The sequence below is a fragment of the Hyalella azteca genome, unplaced genomic scaffold (genome assembly GCF_000764305.2).
Source record: "Hyalella azteca isolate HAZT.00-mixed unplaced genomic scaffold, Hazt_2.0.2 contig11331, whole genome shotgun sequence".
NCBI lineage: Eukaryota > Metazoa > Arthropoda > Malacostraca > Amphipoda > Hyalellidae > Hyalella > Hyalella azteca.
Genome location: NW_025941332.1, coordinates 74,868 through 91,098, shown reverse-complemented (window position 1 = coordinate 91,098; position 16,231 = coordinate 74,868). Strand labels below are relative to the sequence as shown.

The 16,231-nt window shown below is 37.9% G+C and overlaps 1 protein-coding gene across 1 annotated transcript; it reads right to left on the bottom strand.

Moving 5' to 3' along the window:
• Positions 1-3,961: 3,961 nt before the first annotated feature.
• LOC108666306 lies at positions 3,962-10,157 on the bottom strand. The gene is made up of 5 exons (XM_018153151.1): positions 9,928-10,157; positions 9,206-9,333; positions 8,070-8,183; positions 4,749-4,901; positions 3,962-4,096 (listed from the first exon to the last, which is right to left on the bottom strand). Exons 1-5 carry the CDS (start codon positions 10,076-10,078, stop codon positions 3,962-3,964), a joined length of 681 nt encoding a protein of 226 aa, XP_018008640.1. The 5' UTR covers positions 10,079-10,157.
• Positions 10,158-16,231: the final 6,074 nt, after the last annotated feature.

Here is a 16,231-nt window from a genome sequence, read left to right as displayed (position 1 = left end):
CGTCGTCCGGGTAACTGGATCTTATGGGATATTTCCCATCGTTGCTTAAATTTGTTCATTCCTTACACATTATTCCGATAGAATAAGATTTAGTTCAATTTTGGTAAGTTGTTTAGGTCAGAGTCGGGTTTCCGGAATTGAGAAGTCCGCCCTGATACACCGCCGTAGCAACGCCTATTTTTGTGCTCTTTAGCCAGCCTGTGACGCCTGCCGTCCCTACTTTACCAACATTCAACCCTTGTCATATTATAATTATCTTCCTTGTTCGTCAAGAAAATTTATTGAAACGAGAAGCGGATTGAATTTAAAATTGGAATCTTGAATGCTTGTATTCTTGGAGCAGGGATGGATTCGTTTTACCTAAAGTAAAAGCCAAGTGAGAATAAATGGCTGGAACCTCGTCAAGGGAAGTAATGCAGCAACAGACAAGTCGAAGCAGCTGCCCGCTATTCTTTCGTTTTGCTTAATTTGCGCAAATCTATGCTTAATAATCGTATGTGATGCTTCAGGCTTCAATTATCTAATTTATTTCAATTCAAGTTCAATTATTTAACTCTAAGTGGATGCGGCTACAACTCGAGCTCTATTTTATAGATTACGCCAAATCGCTCTAACTTTAATCTCACTTCGACGAACCAATCTGCAAATTTTCTTTCTATACTTCCGTCTGAAGCATGCACCTTCTACTGATTTATTCTCATTTTCATCAATTTATTTTTAAATTAAATTCTTCTCAAAGGTGCGTTAGCACACTGAGTTGCAATTTAATCTCAGGTGAATAGATTTAGTTTATTATAACCTCATTTGATTTTACTGCTTTAAATTGATTATTTTTACCGTGTCTTCCATGATCCATTTATTGAAATAAACTCGTTTTTCACAGTATGAACCGCAAACCTGGTGCGTAGTTGGGAAAGCGGCTCCAAGAATATGAGCATTCAAGATTACAAGTTTGAGTTGAAATACAATCCAGTCTTCGTTTCATTGAATTTTCTTAACGTTTAACTTCTTTCACAACTTTTAACTACGACATGATTGTATGAAATTATTCATAATCTAGGAATGCTTATGGGCGCTTCTCGCAGTTCTCGGATCTGATTTGTAAGTAGAACTGAACTGCATTGTTGGTCGGTTGTTGTCATGGTTCCACATGGCGAAGTAATTGTGGCGAGATAGGTTAACTGGTTAAGGTGGTTAGGAAGAAAGCGAAAAAATGAAACTGGAGCCAGATTAAAATGGCGTCGCAAGAGAATGTTGATTGAAATTTAATATCGTAACATCGTCAATACATTATACCAATGAGGCTCTTGAGTCTTGCGAACGCTATTACTTCAGGGTCAGCGACCAAGGCATTACTGTGGAATTTGAGCACACGTACAATTATGATTTACTCTAGGCACGCTACATTTCTACGAATGGACGCAACCGTCGCTGTGGGCTATTGCTTGCTTTCGGGATGGCAGGAAAAAACTTAAGAGACGGTTGTCAAGTTGTCAACCTGTCTAAATTGGTTCAATTAGCTTTCAACTTAGCAACCAAAGAATAAAGGCCAAACAGCATCTGCTGGTCACTCTGCTGCAAGTCGCATTTGTTGTAGCCCTGTTTGAGAAAAATAATACGGTAGTTGTTTGTCCACGTGGGGCTTTAAATTTCATCCACTGAAACCGTATCCACTGGTATCATAAGCACGAAGATTTCCAGCGCTTCAGAAAGACATACTGCCATCAAAAAAAAAAAAGAGACCATCAATAAAATTGTCACGATGGATGATTTTGGTCCTGACAAATTCCTCAGATCAACAATACCAACATTCACGAAATGTTTCTGATAGTCAGCATATGAAATGAAATAATGTTTCATGTATCTAGAGTATAATTATCCGGTTTCCGTTTACACCTCTACTCGATAAAAAATTAGATCAGTACTCACTGCAGTGAGTGACAGAGAGCGCATTTCCTCATCCGTCCGTCCGTGAAGTCACGGACAGACAGACGGACGGACATGGCGAGCACAATAGCGCCTTTTCTCCATAAATGAGAAAATGCGCTAAAAATAGTGAAAAAATACAACTCAGTACCTACTCACTGCAGTGAGGGACAGAGAGCGCCTTTTCTCATCCGTCCGTCCGCGAAGTCACGGACAGACAGACGGACAGACGGACGGACATGGCGAGCACAATAGCGCCTTTTCTCCATAGATGAGAAAATGAGCTAAAAGAGTAAAAAATCAATTTTCTCCTACTCAATTCATTCAGTATAGCCATTCTGACCTTCAGTACTTGCTGGAGCATCTTGAACACACTTGGTCGCAGGGAGAGTTCGGCGATTTCTTCAGCACTGCGTTTGTTGATCTTATTCAGGGACTCGAGTTTACCGCGTTTCTTCTGATTGTAGAGCTGATGATAATGCTGAGTGACGCGTGCACTCACTGTCGTGTACTCAGGACCAANGCGGTAATATTGAGAATACTTACCCCTAAATGTCGATATTTCACTGTCAAATTACACGCATTAGTATTAGCACGTAATATAGCAGGTAATATTGAGAGCACTTACCCCTAAATGGCAATATTTCACTATCAAATTACACGCTTTAGTATTAGCACGTAATATAGCAGGAAAAGTAACATAACAAGTGTTGTAAAATTAAATAAATTCACGATCTCACACAACAACGAAAAAAATCAACCCTGTTGTAAAATATATATTGATTTTACCCTTCGCATTATTCAGTATATTTTACGTTATAAGTTAATTCATCGTCTCCACTTCTCGCCATCCGGAAAACATGAATCATTAATGATTGTTGCCCCCAACAACTCATTGGAAAACGCCTCTACTCGATAAAAAATAGTCAAAACAGAATCACGTTTCTCCACACAATTCTTACATTATCCGCAGTTCTGAGATTTTGAATTCCGAGTTCAACGTAAGCATTAAAAACGTGCATATTGAGTTTTGAGATCTGTGATGTTGTGGATATCGAGTTTAACATACGTAGCATAAATATACGGTATATACCGTACATGCATAGTCAGCAGTTGAGATTTGTTATGTGTTGAAATATCTTCTCCGACGAATGGCTGCTAGAAAACAGCTTCTACGAGAAAATGGCCGCTAGAAAATAGCTTCTTAGAGGAAATGGCTGCTAGAAAATAGCTTCGCCTAGGAAATGACTGCTAGAAAATAGCTTCTTCTAGGAAATGACTGCTAGAAAATAGCTTCTCCTAGGAAATGGCTGCTAGGAAATAGCCTCTCCGAGGAAATGGCTGCTAGAAAATAGCTTCTCCTAGGAAATGGCTGCTAGAAAATAGCTTCTCCTAGGAAATGGCTGATAGAAAATATTGAATAAGTGTCGTCAATATCCTTGCAATAAGTCCAGCAGCTATCTCAATCAATTGTCAGTTATGGAAAGATCGGGTTCAAAAGGCCAGATCCCTTGTGAATCAAGGCCTATACTTTCAAAAAAAAAAGATATCGTAAGTTCATCAGCCAATCATTGACGGCCTTTCAAGCAAAATCCACCAATCATAGACAAGAAAATAGAGCGTAAGTACTTACGTTCACTCAGCGAGTTTTGAAGGTATGGCCCCAAGTCACGAAAAGTACAAGAATCGGCAACAGGCCATGGGCCTATTTCTTCAGTGCCGACACTTCTATTCTAATCGGTGAGCTCCTCATCGTCTACTAATTCCTTGACTCTGTTTTATAATTAATTTCTTGAGCTGCGACCTCGGAGCTGATTTGTCCACTTGAATGGAATCTTTTGATACGATTTAAGTTAAAAATCTTTAGAATTAATATAGTCCCGTCCTTCTATACTTTACTTTTGGTGAATTTTTGTGGTATTGAATTTTTGTGGTAGGTATTGTTTTTGCTTTTAAATTCCTAGTTAACTTGCGATTTAAGCAAACAAGTGATTTTAATACTTCACTTTTGTACGAAGGTTCAGTATAGTATAGTTCAGTATCTCACCTGGGGAACAGGAGGGTAGTCTGGGGCAACCATGTTGTGTATGTTGGCCATGAGGTTGATGATGGAGCCTTGCTCATGAGACACGACGCTCTCCGCAAAGTCAAGCAGCGTGTGCTTTTCAACCTATAGTCAAAACTAAATATTCAGAATAACATAAAAAATATAACTCAGTACTCACTGCAGTGAGTGACAGATAGAGCGCATTTTCTCGTCGACGAAAACGTGGTCACGGACGGACGGACGGACAGATGGACGGACATGGCGAGCACAATGCGCCTTTTTTCCATAAATGAGAAAATGCGCTAAAAATGAATATTCAGCATAACATCCTCAAGACAATTTCTATAATAATTCGATGACGTGGCATATGCAATTTTTATGGGTAATTTACGTAATTTGGTCTTGGGGCATCTTGGCATCAAGTTCTCACATTTCAATTAAATGTGTACGATTGCTTTGAAAACAACGAATTTCAGAAAGAGAAAACGCGATTATCCATGGACACGCTCTCTACAAGCGAATGTGTTTCACATGTTTAGTTTAATTTTTTCTTTACGTCTTTGTATCTGAATAACAAGATTAGCATAGTACCTATAAATCATTCAACACATTCGTTAAAGGCCCTTCTTCGAGACTAGAAACTTACATAAACAAAAAAAAAAACAGCTTCCCTCTTTGTCATGGTAGTGCTTATGGTAGCGCACGAAGCGGTGGTAGTGCACTCACCTCGTCCTTGTGCTTCTGGTAGTGCACGACACGATGGTAGAGCACTCACCTCGTCCTTGTGCTTCTGGTAGTGCACGAAGCGGTGGTAGAGGGAGTTGATAGGGCGGGTGTAGTCCTCCAGGGAGTCGAGCATGGCCTCCCAGCGCACCATGTCCGGCAGCTCCCGCGCCATGTCGCGCAGGCTGCGCTCGATGCCCGTCAACTATACTCGGTAAATTTTGAACAATTATAAACAATTATAATTTAAACAATGATAAACGTAATATGTACGTAATGAATAATATATATTAATTGCTGAGTTGGTAATTTTAAACAATGATAAACGTAATAAAACAATGTAGATTAATTGATAAGTTGCTAATTTTAAACAACGAAAACATAATATGTAATAAATAATATATATTAATTTCCAAATAATTCAAATATAGTGATTGAATAGTAAAATAGAATTGATTTGGTGATTTCAAGTTACGATAAATATAACGTTTATATTATACTACCTATAGAAAAATAATTGAAAAGCAGTGATCAATTAGTAAAATATAATTTTTTATTAGTGTCATGAAGAATTTTCAAGTGAATTTCCCGAGGAGAGGTATCCTCATACTCGAGAAGTATAGAACGCTGATCGAAATCAATTAGTGTGAAATATTCTATATATTATACAATATTAAAAAAATTTAGAATTTTCAAGTTTAATTTTAATTTTCAAATTTAAAATTATTTTTGGATGTACACGCCATCATTATTTGAAAAATATCGACAGAATTTTGATAGCATTTCATTCACTCAAATAATAATTCAGAGAAAGGTAACAATGTATTGCGATATTTGAAGCGGCGACAAACGTTCAAATCAAAGTCTATTTCGGCAACTACGATGGTCGTCAAAAAGTAAACTTAGAACAAATGAAAGGCGATATCAGCTTACAGAAATGAATTTAGTGAGATAATAAAATAACAATAAAATGTGAGCGTAAACCTTAAGTTAATACTGGATAAATTATTACAAAAATAAACGAGGTGCTTGTGAAACTGGCGAGTATGAAATAAATTTTCATCGATAAACGTCACACTTTTACGATGGGCCATATTATAAACAGCACAAATTTAATATATAAAGGCGACGTTTTGGAGATATTAAAAATGCACCGAATTCCCACTGCAGTTATAGGCTGTACAGAAAACATAGCAGGAACACTGAACGAACAGCAATAATGAACATTTCCATTGAAATGTTCTTCAGAAGAAATCTTCAATTACTATAGAAATCTTCAATTAATATAGATAATAATCGCTGTCATGTTCGTTTCCATATAATCATTTACATTATCACTCATCAATGCCCAGACACTCTAGTAACGTGAAGGGTTGATAAGTTAATGCTATCAAGAGATAGTATATAATAGCCTCCAAAAAGCAACAGCTTTGAGTCATTACTGAGTTTGTCAGGTGATTTGGAATTCGAATATTAAATTTGAATTTGAATTTATCGTAGCATGAACACTCGATAGGAAAAAAAATATATATATCCACGTATATAATAAAAAACCTCTGCGACGGAGTATCAACGAAGGAATCAGGCTAATTAAAATCTTTTAGAAAATAAGGCCTATAATTTTATAAGGTAATACGTTTACAATATCATTAATTGCGTTTTTCCGGAATCAGCGATAATTTTTTTTTGTATGGGTGATGTGAAGAGTTTACTTATATTCGAGTCTGACGAACAAGTAACTTGCCTTGAGGACGTATTTCTTCATAAAGTTTGTACAAGAAGTAAACCAGAAAAATGTGTACGGGCAAACGAAAACATTTCGTTTCAGAAAAGCATGTCGTTCGAGAAAAACATTTCGCTTCAGAAAAACATTTCGTTTCAGAAAAACATTTCGTTTTAGAATTTCAGATTTTCTTTGCCGAATAGAATGTCTAGGATTGAGACTTGCCTCTCTTTAATCATAAAAACTCATGAATGAACGAGACTGGTGCTAATGTCAAATTATTTCCATTATACAACGAATGGAAAAATATAATTTCGGGAAGCTTACAAAGAGTATTTTTCTCTTCAAAAAATATCAATAATGAAGATATAAATTGAACTTTCTTTATTCCAAAATATCGTATAAATTATCAATACAACTATTTCTCCACATACTATTTTCATTGCATAAATGATAATCGAATCCGAAAATTTACGACGACTGTGAGAAGATTTATTGTGGTTGCATGTTTAGCTAAGTTCTTTCATTGTTCTCAGAAATTTATTAGTGAGAGATACGAAACCATTTAAACCAGTGCTAGTGCAAACTATCAGTAATATGAAACTGATACCCGTGCTAGTGCCAACTATACAGTCTAATATGAAACTGGTACCCGTGCTGTTGTCACCGTGCTAGTGCCAACTATCAGTCTAATATGAAACTGATACCTGTGCTAGTGCCAACTATCAGTCTAATAGGAAACTGATACCCGTGCTAGTGCCAATTACCTATTATTCTAATTTGAAATCAACACGCGCTACGCAAGGTGAAATAAAAAATTCTTTTATACTCACCTCCTGCTTGGACGGTCATCAGCGTCAAGCGAACGGAAGACAATTTTATTTAATGCACGATACACGAGAAATTTGTCTCATTATATAAATAATCTGATTTAAATTTGGGAATCTCATGAAGAGGGAACAATAAAATGAATAAGTTTACCAGGCTTCTCATTGTTTACTAGGAATTTACTTGGAAGCATTGCCTTGATGTAGATATTAGATAACATATATAACGTTCACAACACGAACATAGAACATCACTTTCATGCAAACATAAACGCCAAAAGCGAGAGTTATTCTACCGGAAAAAATAAGGCTTTATCTACTTGCACCTAGACGAAATTTCAATTTTTTATCGTCACTAGTGTTAGCCCATTACAGGCGAGATTCTAGTATAATATTGAGAAGACTTACTCCTAAATGTCAATATTTCACTGTCCCACTATACGCTTTAGTAGTAGCACGTATTATTGCAGGTAATATTGGGAGGACTTACCCCTAAATGTCAATATTTCACTGTTGCAACTACACACTTCAGTATTAGCACGTAATATAGCAGGTAATATTGGGAGGACTTACTCCTAATTGTCAATGTTTCACCGTCCAAATACACACTTCAGTATTAGCACGTAATATAACAGGTATTATTGAGAAGAAGACTTACCCTTACATGTCAATATTTCACCGTTGCAAATACACACTTAAGTATTAGCACGTAATATAACAGGTAATATTGGGAGGACTTACCACTAAATGTCAATATTTCCCTATCCAACTACACACTTCAGTATTAGCACATAATATAGCACGTAATATTGAGAAGACTTACCCCGAACTGTATCTGCTCCAGGCGATAGGATAGCACCTGAAACATGGCCAGCATGGAGCGATCAGCGCCAGCCAGCGACTCCAGGTCCACTGACAGCGATGAACCGTTGAACACCTGATCACGGTAGTGACTTTAATGCATAGAATCGTTTCAACACAATTAATTACTTTGTTTCGAACAACACAATCGAATTGTTAATTACTCGGGCCAACGTTACATCCGGGACCCGAGGGCGGGGTGACCTGCCTAGCGACGACTCGGAGACGGAGGACGACGAAGGCGGAGCATCAGCTTGACCGGTGACTACGACGTCCTAAACTCATCACAAGGTCACAATAGTTTTGGGCACGAAAATTGTGGAGAAATGTTTGTTAGCGCCGCATATAAGGTATAATGTACGTATAGATAATTGACGATTCTCTCACCAGCAAAGACTTGGTCAAAACATTCCTTCCGTGATATGAACTAATTATGAATCAATGCTGAACAAAAACCAAGTCTACATCGCATTTTAATTTCTAACTAAAATCTTCGTCTAATTTATCCTGCAAAAAAAATTTGGCGAATAACACCGTGACATCCATTTTGAGGCATGGATATCATAACTGGGCATTCATTTGTGACGAAAAATTAAACGTCATCCATACTTTGAATATCAATTGATGACGTTAGCACGCATGCAGTGCGAGGTCAGTCTTTCAATAGATTCTTTGTTAACACTAATTTGCTGAGGTCATTTGGCTTCCTCACCGCAGGCACTCCACTATGAGCTCATTGTTCCCCTGTGAGAGCGCTAGTGACGTTTACTAATGTATATATAGGTATATAGTTCGAATTATCGTTTGATTTAATTAAAATTAATTAGGTAACGAACGAAGGGGGCTTTATGCTGGTAAACAATGATTTATCACTTCAACTTGAACAAAATTTAATACGACGAATTATCAACATTGAATTGATCTTGGAACATGATTGCTAGAACAACACTGCGCCGACTTCGAATTGAAGCATCTCTGATCTCCCATAAAGCACTTCCATGCATGAAATACTGACAAATATTTCATACATCGTTTCATTTTCCGTCTCAAAATCAAGGAACAGAAAGAAAATTGCACAGAATAAGTGAAGAAACTGACCTGTGAGTAAACTTTATCGATGAACTCGATGGCTCCGAATCCGATCTTGACGATACTGATCATGGCCAACACGTCGGCCTGCGTCATGCCAATTAGTTTGGCAAGTTCGGCTAAGATTCCCAGCGTATCTGCAAAATCGAATTTTAATTCACTACGATCATATTAGCCAGTGCTGCATATCATTCGGGAAATGAAACATAAACTAAAATACTAGTACAAAATACTAACGCATTGATACACATTGCACAATGACCTCTATGCAGAAAAGGTGTATTGTTCGTATATACAATGACAGGAAATAGGATACATAATTTTCATTGCGATCTTCAAACGCATTTTTCACAGCAACATTTGTATTACTTAACTCCTTGCCTAAGAACACTTTACTAGTCTTTGCTACAGATATCTGGCAGAATGGCCTTCCCTTAATTCAACACCTTACCAAAAGTTGTATGACCCAGAGTCGAGATCAAACTATAGGATTGAATTCCAACATTTTTCGAATAGAATAATTCATACTCTTATGGGAAATGTTTATGCAATTAAACTAACGTATAAACATCTGATCATCTTATATCAATCTTTATTATCATGATGATACGCATTTAACGTTAAAAATGTCAATTTTTTATTCAAATGCTTGTGTTATCTTACTACCATGAACTCAGGTAAACGTTTCCGCGAAAAAATTCTCCGTCAGTCTAAGAAGCCAAAAGACTCACCCGTAGTAAGGAAATCTCCTCTTGAGACAGCATTTAAGTAAAACCCTTCGTTTCTGGAGCTGCTTTTTTGTGGGCTAGAAGCTAAAGCAGTCTGAGCGCACAGGATGACTAGCAGTAAGCCGCACCCCGCCGCCAACAGGTGCCAACGCATGATTAGGTTGGACGGCACGAGATACCGGTTATTGATCACCAGTAAAGGCTAGATTTGACTAATGTTCTATATCAGTTGTCTGAAAGGAGTCAAAACAATGGATATTGTTAGCTTTTAAGTGATTACATAGACACCACATTCATTTCACTTCATGTTAGCGAGTAATGATCATTCAAACGCTCTATAATTCAATGAATCGTTTAAACGCGGAACAATACCATGAAATAATCCGTTATGAACAATCAAAAATGGAATTGATGACTATGGTAAGATTTTAGTTTATCTCGCAACGTAGACACAATGAGCAGGACGTGACGATCACTTCAACAAGCGCGCAAGGCTTATGACTGAAGCCGTGACCGTGTGCAGCACTGCAGCTATCGATAACAAATAATTTAGCTGAGGCCGAGACGAAGATATATCTCCAATACCTGGCTTTCATTCCAAGGTCCATTTATTCTCTCATTCAACGATGATATCGTATCGATCTAACACTTTTAAGCGTCATTACTGCAATAGAATTTGATCAATGCATATTTTTTCGTGGTGGTCGCTTGGTTATATTATGAGCTAAATGTGGCGTAGGAAACAAACAAGATTGAAATATGAGTAAAAAGCTCCCTGATTGCTACTTGTCAGCACTTCCTTGATGCAAGTTCAATAGTAAACCTACTTGCCTCTCATACTCAACGCGGTGTTGAGGACACACACGAGCAATGGTAAACTAAGTTGCTTCTCAAGTTTGACGCGGTGTAGAGGACACGTACAATGGTAAACTAACTTGCTTCTCAAGTTTGACGCGGTGTTGAGGACACGTTTAATGGTAAACTAACTTGCTATATTACATCAGAGTCATCAGAGGACTTATAAACCAACGAAATGAATGTCGAGGTAACCATCCTTCAGAGCTTATAGGCACCGTTGCGATTTAATGAGCCCCAACGTTGTAGATAATTGAGGCATAAATTATTCATGATACGTAAGAATATACATTATATATTCTTACGTAGGATTGGTAGGAATAATCAAGTCTTTCAATGTCCCTCGAACACACGATAATTACAAACGTCTTTCAATTCAATGTGGTAACAATGCAAATCTTATATAGTGATTGAACAGAAATTTCTCAACTTCAAAGCGAACATTGTAATTTAAACCAAATGCACTCGGTTTGACAAAATACAAATGCACTCGGGCATGAGCGAGTTAAAAAGTAGTTCTCAGCTCTCAAGATAACAAAGAATTCGTATAGCTACTATGCGAGACGCTATTGATTAGAAGAGTGCAGTCATGTTCGGCCAGTAGAACCATACATCCCTATAGATCTTGAATATTTCTGCTATAAAATCATCGGCTTTCATCGCAGATAGATACACTGCAGTTAATCCATATTATACACATAATGCTGTGTTAAATTTAAAATACATTAGAGATGAATTCTTCCAATAATGTCCGACTGCGAGCTTAATACTGATCGCGTTCTGCAACGAGCTTAGGTAACTTAACACAATCGGCTTCCTCTTAACACATTCGAACAGATTAATGTGCGTATGAGCAGATTAATAAAGTTAAATTAATAAAACTAAAAATAAAAAATTTATGTAGTGTATTCTGTCACGATTGAAGTTCAGATGTATGAGGCTTGTCGCTTCGTATTTTATGCAGCGGCTTTAATCGATGAAGCCGTCGTCCGGGTAACTTGGATCTTATGGGGGAAATTTCCCACGGTTTCTTAAATTTGTTCATTCCTTAAGCATTATTCCAATAGAATAAGATAATAGTTTTAGTTCAATTTAGGGTAAGTTTAACGTCAGGGTAGTTTAGGCCAGAGCTGGGTTTCCGGGAATTGAGAAGTCCGCCCCGATACACCGCCGTAGCAACGCCTTTTTTTGTGACCTCCAGCCAGCCTGTCGCCTGCGCTGCCGCCCCTACTTTATACCAACCCTTGTCATATTATAGAGATCTTCATTGTTCGTCAAGAAAATTTATTGAAACGAGAAGCGGATTGAATTTAAAATTGGAATCTTGAATGCTTGTATTCTTGGAGCCGCTGGACGGATTCGTTTCGCCAAAAGCAAAAGCCAAGCGAGAATAAATGGTGGCTAAAACCTCGTCAAGGGAAGTAAAGCAGCAACAGGCAAGTCGAAGCGGCTGCCCGCTATTTTTTCGTTTTGCCAAATTCGCTCAAATGTATGCTTAATAATCGTGTATGATGCTTCAGGCTTCAATTATCTAATTTATTCCAATTCAACTTCAATTATTTAACTCTAAGTGGATGCGGCTACAACTCGAGTTCTATTTTAGAGTTTACGCCAGTAACCAAATCGCAAACTTCAAATTCCAAATCGCAAACCAATCGCAGTAACCAAATCGCAAACTTCAAATTCACTTCGACGAACCAATCTTCAACTTTTCTTACTATATTTCCGTCTAAAGCATCCACCTTCGACTGATTTCTTTTCATTTTCAAATTAAATTCTTCTCAAAGGTGCGTCAGCACACTGAGTTGCAATTTTATCTCAGGTGAATAGATTTAGTTTACTATAACCTCATTTGAATTTACTGCGTTAAATTGATGATTTTTACCTTGTCTACCATGATTCATTCATTGAAATTAACTCGTTTTTCACAGTATGAAGCAAACCTGATGGGTAGCTGGTGAAGCGGCTCCAAGAATATGAGCATTCAAGATTGAGTTCAAATTCAATCCACTTGTTTCATTAAATTTTCTTAACGTTTAACTTCTTTCGTAACTTTTAACTACAACATGATTGTATGAAATTATTCACAATCTAAGAATGCTGATGGGCGCTTCTCGGAGCTCGTTTGAAAATAGAACTGAACTGGATTGTTGGTCGATTGTTGTCATGGTTCTACGTGGCGAGATAGGTTAAGCTGGTCAGGAAGAAAGCGAAAAAATCTAGACCTTAAAACTGGAGCCAGATTTAAATGGCGTCCCTAGACAATGTCGATGAATATCCAATATATTAACATCGTCAAGACACCATATCAATGAGGCTCTTAAGTACGTAATTAATTCAGGGTCAGAGATCACTGTGATTGTGTCCTATGACAGCCTCCGTGTGGTCTGTAATTTCGGGACGACGCAAAATACGCGTGAGAACGTCTCATTTGAACGTCTCTATCACTGCTCTGTTAGATGTGGAAAATAATATTAGAGTCTAGGATATGCATAGCTTTCATCAATCTCCTTACAAAATTAAGTTTCAAAAGCGATCGCAATCTGTAGACTTAATGTCACACATGTTTTGCAGATGATATGCATAGTTTTCTGGAATCTTCATGCAAAACTATTTTTCTGAAGCAATCACTAACTGTGAAATTTGCAAACGCACACAATATATACTCTATACAATTCAATATATATGCTCGCTACAATGTAGCGAGCATATAAGAAATGTAGCGGCTAGGTACATTTCTACGAATGGACGCTACCGTCGTTGTGGGGAGTGTGGGCTATTGCCTGCGCCCTGCGTTCGGGATGGCAGGAAAAAACGTAAGAACGGTTGTGTGACTTGTGTCTATACTGGATCAGTTAGCTTTTAACTTTAGACTTTTCGACTGGTTCAGTTCATCGTCGGAAATCTCTCAAAGTCTCAATTAGCTCTAGCCTATACTGACAAAATACGATAAATCGCTTGTATTTTATGTTTCCGTATAAAAGGAGTTTTAAGACGGTTCATTAAATAGGAAAATATATTAGGCTCCGTAATTGTACCTAGTAATCATCTCTTATCAGTGATTATAAAGTGTTCATTTTTCAAGTTGCACAGGTTTCACCAGAAGGTTTCGTCCCGTTTCGAATTGAAAAGCATTCAGGATTCAGCGACTAATAGTAATAACGAGGCCATATTCTTACTTATAGCTAATATCTACACTCTACAGGGTTTTGTGTTTGAGACACATTCGTCAAGGTTCGTGCAAGCAGTTCCTTACTTCCTTAACTTCCTTGTCTAGGTACTAATAAATAGAAAACTAATCACATCGAAAATTTAGACGATTAAATTCAGTTCCTGAAGGAAATTTACAATTATAGGTTCACAGTAATTGTCTTCATAAAAACATAGACTAATTGCGGCGACACATATTCAAATTCGTTCCAGTCGGCTAATTTGATCAGTTCCAAAATGCCACCTATAAGTATAAGGAAAGTATCAGGTTACTCCAACGCATCTGGTATGTGCACTTGCCACTTGGTAATATCTTACTTCTTCTGAATTTAAACCGTCAGGGACAGTGATTCGTCAGACAGTCAGACTGGCTAGGCTAGCTGAGATTGAGAGCCTGAGACTGGCCATCGAGAGGCGATAAAACACAGCAATGACGTAACCCGCAAGCAGCTACTTAGGTTCATGCGCGGTCGGGCTACTTTGATTTGACCAAATACGATGAGCACAGTAGAAGCCAGCTGGGCCTGGATGCTGAAACAGCTACTGAAATTTAGACTTATTTTGATTTACTCAGATATTAAAGTTATCGCTACATAAAAAGATGAGACATCAGGCTTTAAACCGACTTCTACCTTGGGCTGTATCCGTCACAAACAAATAAAATGATTTCGTCCCAAGTTCGAAGCAAACTTGTTCAGTCCACATGCACAATAATTGTCGAAAAATACATTTAAGGCGCCAGAAGCGTGAATATTGGTGCTCACCTATAATAAATTTAACATAGATTAGGCCATTAGGGTCAGCAACATGGATTATTTCGTATATAAAAACTAAATTGACGAAATACATGCTAGGAGATCCACTTTTCAATCGTTCAATATCAAACACAAAATAATTTCAAGCAACTCTTTAGTTTATGAAGGACTGCATTGAAGGTTACAACTTTGCAAGCCAATTGCAAGAATGCATGAGAGATTCAAAGCATATAAGTTTTATCATATGAAAACTCTAACATAATGATCAGACGAAGTTAGTAACGATTGGACGGAAGCTTGAACGCAAGCAATAGCAAAGACCTACCTACATGAACGCACAAAACTAAAATCGCTGACTTCCGAGAAGATCGGGATCGACATCAGCTCGAAACTCTAGACACACACCCACTCTGACAGCTCACTCAACACTGCCGCGGCCCGCGATTTTTTACACGAGGTACTGAGCTGTCCATTGGACTGTCACCATCAACCAGCAAACGCGCTCACAACGCTGTAGTAATGAGGCGGGGGTGCGAATAATGAACGATAAATAGTTCCATTTACAGATAAAGAGAAAAGTAAACTTAACAATGATATGAGGTCAAGTGTTGTTCGCGTTCAACACGTGACGCATCACTGGGGATTAACTGCATCTAAACATGTTTATTATCTGTGAACTGGTCATAGTAGAGGCGCTGAAAACGTGAAAATTGCAATTGCCCAAACTTATGCTCGAATCTAAGATTAAAAATTTGATACCAGTGCTTTATTGAACAAATATAAAGCCTTCATGAATTGAATTTGAATCGTCGGGATAATTATACTCATTAACGCCGCACACTCATCGCGTACTTTTTTATTGTTGGATGAGGACTGGTTTGTACGATGCAAAGCAATTTACTCAACTTAGAATAGAAGTGTCGGCGTTGAAGACATAGGCCCATGGCCTGTTGCCGATTCTTGAACTTTTCGTGACTTGATTGAAGTTGATTCACAAGGGATCCGGCCTTTGGAACCCGATCTTTCCATAACTGGCGATTGATTTAGATAGCTGCTGGACTTATTGCCTGCTCCGTAATTTGCTAGGCATTTTAAGACTGAACATATGCTCCTGCATAGCTTCGTCTAGTAATGCTACAGATATGTTATCTATCGTAATAATAAGGTGTCGTATTTCTGGCCAAGGAATGCTCTTCAATTAGCCGATACATTAGAAACGAGTAGTGATGCAATGGTGTTAAGCTCCGTCCACACACTCAAACTTATTGCCAGTCTTGCATGTCATGCCCAAGTTTGACATCACGGGAAGACTGACGAGCGCATAATCATGTTCATGCAACAATGTCAAATTCGTTCAGTAAAATATTGCTGCCTTGATGTTTATGTTTTAATTTGAATGTGGCTAACGTCAAGATTGAAGTGCATGACTCTGCGCGAAAAAAAAAAGTCGTGCGAATCAGGGTAATGCGTAAGAATACGCATTGGAA